General features: G+C 49.2%; 1 protein-coding gene across 2 annotated transcripts in view; it reads right to left on the bottom strand.

Annotated features, from left to right (window-relative positions):
• Window positions 1–9,142, bottom strand: part of abat (4-aminobutyrate aminotransferase) — a 48,613-nt gene that overhangs the window by 16,536 nt on the left and 22,935 nt on the right. For both annotated transcript variants that reach the window (XM_079252693.1, XM_079252694.1), the window contains exon 5: window positions 1,510–1,627. In XM_079252693.1, coding sequence (XP_079108819.1) covers window positions 1,510–1,627 — 118 coding nt within the window. The remainder of the gene's footprint in view (window positions 1–1,509; window positions 1,628–9,142) is intronic.

The raw sequence follows: 9,142 nt of genomic DNA, 5'->3' as shown, positions 1-9,142 counted from the left end.
TCAGACGTGTTGCTTCAGGTCAGGCGTGTTGCTTCAGGTCAGGCGTGTTGCTTCAGGTCAGACGTGTTGCTTCAGGTCAGGCGTGTTGCTTCAGGTCAGACGTGTTGCTTTCAGATGAAATGCGTCCTCATTTCATGCATCACGCTGCTGAAGCTGCTCACCGAGGAGCGGCGCTGATGTTTCCACATGACTCGTGTCTCTGCGACACCTCATCGTCTACATTCAGTCTGTGGATCAGCTTTACTCTGAGCACACGTGTGTGTTTGGAGACACATATAAAGCGTGTTCAGCTGCAGGTCGTTGTGAAAATGGAGTCTTATGTAAACTGATGTAGCAGGTTATATAAAAGTCTGTCAGTGTGCCTGCAGCCAGCAGGGGGCGGCAGAGGACCGCTTTCAGCTTTCTGCACGTGTCGCTGGATCGCCACATCCTGCCCAACGCTACAGAGCTGTCCAGTCTCTCATCGGCATCATGACATCAGTTATACTCATGAATCTTTTCCTCTCGTCTCTGGAACTCAGTTCCAGGAAAAACATGTCATGTTTGTGGTTCTGAAACATCTTGGTCATCCAGGAAGCCGGAAGGACACGAGGGTCTGGGTGCTCCTGCTGGACGACATGCTCATGCATGAACGCATCATGCACGTAGCTGGGAGGGAATGTGATGTCTGGTCAGGATGTAAAACAGATCTTCATCCCACCAGTAAAACCAGTAGGAGACCCAGTAACAAGGTGGGAATCCTCAACCGTCACCACTGCCGGTATGCTAGAGATGTTTCTGAAAAGCCTTCTGATTGGTTCAGTCCCCCGCCGCCACAGCGGCGTGATGGAAAACACGTCGTTGGTTTAACTACATGTTTACAGACAGGACAAACTTTCAGTTGTCCAGCGAACCGATGCCAGTACCGCAAGCTGTCTGGATCAGCGCTCGGTAGGACGTTAGGGGCTCGCAGACACTGCAGGCCCCCCCAGTCTGAGGAAACTGGATTCATCCGGTTCTACATGGCTTTCATTTCCAGCTTTGATGATGAGGTGATAAAACCTTTAATGCAGGAAACATGGAAAACCAGGACATGAACCCTCCAAGTGAGGGTTTGGAACAAACCCCCATGTCCCCCATGTCCCCGCGGCCCTGAGGCCGGGAGCTGGAGCCAAGCGTGTGAATACGTCTTCCAATCAGGCTGAGGCTCCGGAAGCCGACTGCAGCTTATGAAAAGCCTGAAGGTTGTCAAAGCCAAAAGAAAGAACTTTCTCAGCAGATTTTCATTTTTCTGAACCAAAACAAGAAACAGCATCAACTTAACGCTCTGCGTTCTGATCAACATCTGATGCATCGCCATGCCAACCGAGGAGCTGAAGAGCAGCTTATCCATTCAACTCCAAATCCAGGTGAGTTGGAGCAGAGAAACCAGGGTTATTCTACAGATAAAGCATTTCCTCTGCAGCTTCCGTCTGAAGAAAGGTTAACATGCAGGTCATCAGAAAAGCTGCAGGACATTCAGGTACTGACCAATGGGGATGGAGGAGATCTGCGTGTAGACGTCCAGCATGCGGTTGCCGTCCACGTCCACCAGGTAGTTCCCTCGGCTCTCATCGTAGTTGCAGAAGAAGTGGACGGCACCAACATTCTGGAAAGAAAATGTCTGGCATCAACATTTCTGTCGGTCCAAAGCTCCGCGGCGTCCCAGACTTCAAGTCTGCATGGTGACGGGAGATCTTTGGATTCTCCTCGTTACTGATTTCTGCTGTGTTAGTCCAACTTTTTAATACAGATTCATATTTCAGATGATTGTTATAGAATATCTGCTGTGTTCTAAAAGTTTCCACTCTGAGGAGGAACCAGGGATGACGTCCGGAGCGGCGCGTCCTTTCTACACGCGGTTAAATGTTTCTGATGGGGAACATGTGGAATATGAGCGAAGCATCAGCTGATTACTAACCTGCTCTCATTGTTGTTGATAAATCCAGATATTCTGGATCCTACAAACAATTTAAATACCTGCAGTTTCTACAAACGACTGCTGAGATGCGCTCTGGGCCATGCCATGCCAGACTGACTCTGATGGTCCAGAAAACACACTGAAACCAACCCTAACCCTCCAGGACCTGGATGATGGATCCTCAGGCTGACCAGCAGCAGCTTGAGGACCTGCTGAAGATTCCAGGACCTGAACAGGAAACTAGGACGGTTGTGGATGGACACGAACCAGGTGGTAAAAGATGTGTTCATCACCTCAGCCCTGCTGGAACGGTTAAAGACCCCGCTCCAGACTAACATGTCTGCTGAGGCGCCACGACCACAACTTTGAAGAAGCTGGAAAGTTTTGGTTCTATTCTGGGCACTGATCTGGTTCAGGGGACAGATGCTGCTCGCGTGGATCTGCTGGAGTTTTAAACCTGAGCAAAGAACTGAATAAGAACAGAAAATGCTAAATTTACCAAGATGCTCTTTGTCTTCACTGCAAACTGAAAGTGGCGGCGAGCTGAGCTGCAGCATGGCTGTCGGTAATTAAGCCGCTCCTCGGTACTAAAAGAACATCACGACTCTGCAGCAGCTCATCAGATCATGTCTTCTTCAGCAGTATGTCCTGAAGCTTCAGGACGGAGCAAATACCCTCAGCTCAACACAGCAAAGATTAAATCAGTTTGGAAACCACTCAAATCTTTTCAATCAGTGTTTTCTGTTTCTGTCAGAGAAACGAGGAAATCAGTTTACATGTGATAACATACGCTACGTGTCAATGCAAAGACACACGGACAAGCTGCGGACGGACCGACGGACAAGCTGCATGCTAATAAAATGGAGCCAGCTACTTCTTGTCGAGTTCTCCATAATGGCTGACTAAGCAGAACCAGGTGTGCTGCGGCAGGTAACGGAGAACCCGGCGGCAGGTAACGGAGAACCCTGCGGCAGGTAACGGAGAACCCGGCGGCAGGTAAAGGAGAACCCGGCGGCAGGTAAAGGAGAACCCGGCGGCAGGTAACGGAGAACCCGGCGGCAGGTAACGGAGAACCCGGCGGCAGGTAAAGGAGAACCCGGCGGCAGGTAAAGGAGAACCCGGCGGTAGGTAAAGGAGAACCCGGCGGCAGGTAACGGAGAACCCGGCGGCAGGTAAAGGAGAACCCTGCGGCAGTTAAAAGAGAATCCCGCGGCAGGTAAAGGAGAATCCTGCGGCAGTTAAAAGAGAATCCCGCGGCAGGTAAAGGAGAATCCTGCGGCAGGTAAAGGAGAACCCGGCGGCAGGTAAAGGAGAACCCGGCGGTAGGTAAAGGAGAACCCGGCGGCAGGTAACGGAGAACCCGGCGGCAGGTAAAGGAGAACCCTGCGGCAGTTAAAAGAGAATCCCGCGGCAGGTAAAGGAGAACCCTGCGGCAGTTAAAAGAGAATCCCGCGGCAGGTAAAGGAGAATCCTGCGGCAGGTAAAGGAGAACCCGGCGGCAGGTAAAGGAGAACCAGGTAAAGGAGAATCCTGCGGCAGGTAAAGGAGAACCCAGCGGCAGGTAAAGGAGAACCCGGCGGCAGGTAAAGGAGAACCAGGTAAAGGAGAACCCGGTGGCAGGTAAAGGAGAACCAGGTTAAGGTGAACCCGGCGGCAGGTAAAGGAGAACCCGGCGGCAGGTAACGGAGAACCCGGCGGCAGGTAACGGAGAACCCGGCGGCAGGTAAAGGAGAACCCGGTGGCAGGTAAAGGAGAACCAGGTAAAGGAGAATCCTGCGGCAGGTAAAGGAGAACCCGGCGGCAGGTAAAGGAGAACTCGGCGGCAGGTAAAGGAGAACCCGGCGGCAGGTAAAGGAGAACCCGGCGGCAGGTAAAGGAGAACCCGGCGGTAGGTAAAGGAGAACCAGGTAGAGGAGAATCCTGCGGCAGGTAAAGGAGAACCCGGCAGCAGGTAAAGGAGAACCCGGCGGCAGGTAAAGGAGAACCCGGCGGCAGGTAAAGGAGAACCCGGCGGCAGGTAAAGGAGAACCCGGCGGTAGGTAAAGGAGAACCCGGCAGCAGGTAAAGCAGAACCAGGTAAAGGAGAATCCTGCGGCAGGTAAAGGAGAACCAGGTAAAGGAAAATCCTGCGGCAGGTAAAGGAGAACCCGGCGGCAGGTAAAGGAGAACCAGGTAAAGGAGAACCAGGTTAAGGTGAATCCTGCGGCAGGTAAAGGAGAACCAGGTAAAGGAGAACCCGGCGGCAGGTAAAGGAGAATCCGGCGGCAGGTAAAGGAGAACCAGGTTAAGGTGAATCCTGCGGCAGGTAAAGGAGAACCCCGCGGCAGGTAAAGGAGAACCAGGTTAAGGTGAATCCTGCGGCAGGTAAAGGAGAATCCGGCGGCAGGTAAAGGAGAACCAGGTTAAGGTGAATCCTGCGGCAGGTAAAGGAGAACCCCGCGGCAGGTAAAGGAGAACCAGGTAAAGGAGAACCCGGCGGCAGGTAAAGGAGAACCCGGCGGCAGGTAAAGGAGAATCCCGCGGCAGGTAAAGGAGAACCCGGCGGCAGGTAAAGGAGAACCCGGCGGCAGGTAAAGGAGAACCCGGCGGAAGGTAAAGGAGAACCCGGCGGCAGGTAAAGGAGAACCCTGCGGAAGGTAAAGGAGAACCCGGCGGCAGGTAAAGGAGAACCCCGCGGCAGTTAAAGGAGAACCCTGCGGAATGTAAAGGAGAACCCGGCGGCAGGTAAAGGAGAACCCCGCGGCAGTTAAAGGAGAACCCTGCGGAATGTAAAGGAGAACCCGGCGGCAGGTAAAGGAGAACCCTGCGGCAGGTAAAGGTGAACCCGGCGGAAGGTAAAGGAGAACCCGGCGGCAGGTAAAGGAGAACCCGGCGGGAGTTAAAGGAGAACCCTGCGGAATGTAAAGGAGAACCTGGCGGCAGGTAGAGGAGAACCCTGCGGAATGTAAAGGAGAACCTGGCGGCAGGTAGAGGAGAACCCCGCGGCAGTTAAAGGAGAACCCTGCGGAATGTAAAGGAGAACCCGGCGGCAGGTAAAGGAGAACCCGGCGGCAGGTAAAGGAGAACCCGGCGGCAGGTAAAGGAGAACCCGGCGGCAGGTAAAGGAGAACCCTGCAGGACGAGGAACTGAGATCTCTGGACTACAAACTGCAGACCTCTGAAGGCTGGAACAGTGGAACACGCTGCTGTATGTGGAGCAGTGTTCGTGCCTCCGGCTTTATTAAACTAGTTCACTGAGTTAGCACAATTGGAGAGCTTAACTGTCCAACACACACACACACACACACACACACACACACACACACACACACACACACACACACTCACTCACAGACACACACACGGCCTGTATTGACCATGGAAACTACACTGGCTTCATACATGTTTACATTAAGTTGGTGTTCCCTCATCATGTTAAAGGAATTGTCGGATAAAACTGAAGATGGGAACGTCGGTGTTATTACAAACATGTTGATGAACCAAACCGAACATGAACTTCTAACGTTCAGCAGAGAGAAGAAAACGTTGAAGCAATTTTCTGCTTGTCCCATACAGTCTTGAGTTTGTTGTAAATATGGAAATGTTTAACTTTCACCTGTGTTTGTGTAAAGAATGGAGACACACAAAGCAAATCTCACATGATTCTGAAGAAGGTATACCACATAGTGGTAAATCCTGTACGATACTGCATCATACCGTACCATACTGCATCATATCGTACATTACTGTACCATACTGCATCATATCGTACATTACTGTACCATACTGCATCATACCGTACCATACTGCATCATATCGTACATTACTGTACCATACTGCATCATACCGTACCATACTGCACCATACTGCATCATACCGTACCATAGTGCATCATATCGTACATTACTGTACCATACTGCATCATACCGTACCATACTGCATCATATCGTACATTACTGTACCATACTGCATCACACCGTACCATACTGCACCATACTGCATCATACCGTACCATAGTGCATCATATCGTACATTACTGCACCATACTGCATCATACCGTACCATACTGCACCATACTGCATCATACCGTACCATACTGCATCATACCGTACCATACTGCATCATACTGCATCATACCGTACCATACTGCATCATACCGTACCATACTGCATCATACCGTACCATACTGCATCATACCGTACCATACTGCATCATACCGTACCATACTGCATCATACCGTACCATACTGCATCATACCGTACCATAGTGCATCATACCGTACCATACTGCATCATACCGTACCATACTGCACCATACCGTACCATAGTGCATCATACCGTACCATACTGCATCATACCGTACCATACTGCATCATACTGCATCATAACGTACCATACTGCATCATACCGTACCATACTGCATCATACCGTACCATAGTGCATCATACCGTACCATACTGCATCATACCGTACCATACTGCACCATACCGTACCATAGTGCATCATACCGTACCATACTGCATCATACCGTACCATACTGCATCATACTGCATCATAACGTACCATACTGCATCATACCGTACCATACTGCATCATACCGTACCATAGTGCATCATACCGTACCATACTGCATCATACCGTACCATACTGCACCATACAGCATCATACCGTACCATAGTGCATCATACCGTACCATACTGCATCATACCGTACCATACTGCATCATACTGCATCATACCGTACCATACTGCATCATACCGTACCATACTGCATCATACCGTACCATACTGCATCATACCGTACCATAGTGCATCATACCGTACCATACTGCATCATACCGTACCATACTGCATCATACCGTACCATACTGCACCATACAGCATCATACCGTACCATAGTGCATCATACCGTACCATACTGCATCATACCGTACCATACCGTACCATACTGCATCATATCGTACCATACTGCATCATACCGTACCATAGTGCATCATACTGTACCATACTGCATCATACCGTACCATAGTGCATCATACCGTACCATACTGCATCATACCGTACCATAGTGCATCATACTGTACAATACTGCATCATACCGTACCATACTGCATCATACCGTACCATACTGCATCATACCGTACCATACTGCACCATACTGCATCATACCGTACCATAGTGCATCATACCGTACCATACTGCATCATACCGTACCATACCGTACCATACTGCATCATACCGTACCATACCGCATCATACCGTACCATACTGCATCATACCGTACCATACTGCATCATACCGTACAATACTGCATCATACTGTACCATACCGTACCATAGTGCATCATACTGTACCATACTGCACCATACTGCATCATACCGTACCATACTGCACCATACCGTACCATACTGCATCATACCGTACCATAGTGCATCATACCGTACCATACTGCATCATACCGTACCATACTGCATCATACTGCATCATACCGTACCATACTGCATCATACCGTACCATACTGCATCATACCGTACCATACTGCATCATACCGTACCATACTGCATCATACCGTACCATAGTGCATCATACCGTACCATACTGCATCATACCGTACCATACTGCATCATACCGTACCATACTGCACCATACAGCATCATACCGTACCATAGTGCATCATACCGTACCATACTGCATCATACCGTACCATACCGTACCATACCGTACCATACTGCATCATATCGTACCATACTGCATCATACCGTACCATAGTGCATCATACTGTACCATACTGCATCATACCGTACCATAGTGCATCATACCGTACCATACTGCATCATACCGTACCATAGTGCATCATACTGTACAATACTGCATCATACCGTACCATACTGCATCATACCGTACCATACTGCATCATACCGTACCATACTGCACCATACTGCATCATACCGTACCATAGTGCATCATACCGTACCATACTGCATCATACCGTACCATACCGTACCATACTGCATCATACCGTACCATACCGCATCATACCGTACCATACTGCATCATACCGTACCATACTGCATCATACCGTACAATACTGCATCATACTGTACCATACCGTACCATAGTGCATCATACTGTACCATACTGCACCATACTGCATCATACCGTACCATACTGCACCATACCGTACCATACTGCATCATACCGTACCATAGTGCATCATACCGTACCATACTGCATCATACCGTACCATACTGCATCATACCGTACCATACTGCATCACATCGTACATTACTGTACCATACTGCATCATACCGTACCATAGTGCATCATACCGTACCATACTGCATCATACCGTACCATACTGCATCATACCGTACCATACTGCATCACATCGTACATTACTGTACCATACTGCATCATACCGTACCATAGTGCATCATACCGTACCATACTGCATCATACCGTACCATACTGCATCATACCGTACCATACTGCACCATACAGCATCATACCGTACCATAGTGCATCATACCGTACCATACTGCATCATACCGTACCATACCGTACCATACTGCATCATATCGTACCATACTGCATCATACCGTACCATAGTGCATCATACCATACCATACTGCATCATACCGTACCATAGTGCATCATACTGTACAATACTGTACCATACTGCATCATACCGTACCATACTGCATCATACCGTACCATACTGCATCATACCGTACCATACTGTACCATACTGCATCATACCGTACCATAGTGCATCATACTGTACCATACTGCATCATACCGTACCATACCGTACCATACTACATCATACCGTACCATACCGCATCATACCGTACCATACTGCACCATACTGCATCATACCGTACCATAGTGCATCATACCGTACCATACTGCATCATACCGTACCATACTGCATCATACCGTACCATACCGCATCATACCGTACCATACTGCACCATAGTGCATCATACCGTACCATAGTGCATCATACCGTACCATACCGTACCATACTGCATCATACCGTACCATACCGCATCATACCGTACCATACTGCATCATACCGTACAATACTGCATCATACTGTACAATACTACATCATACTGTACCATACTGTACCATACCGTACCATAGTGCATCATACTGTACCATACTGTACCATGCTGCATCATACCGTACCATAGTGCATCATACCGTACTATACTGCAACA

The sequence above is a fragment of the Telmatherina bonti genome (assembly GCF_933228915.1).
Source record: "Telmatherina bonti genome assembly, chromosome: 14".
Classification (NCBI taxonomy): domain Eukaryota; kingdom Metazoa; phylum Chordata; class Actinopteri; order Atheriniformes; family Telmatherinidae; genus Telmatherina; species Telmatherina bonti.
The sequence above is the reverse complement of the archived record's forward strand: the minus strand, read 5'-3'. Positions and strand labels throughout refer to the sequence as shown.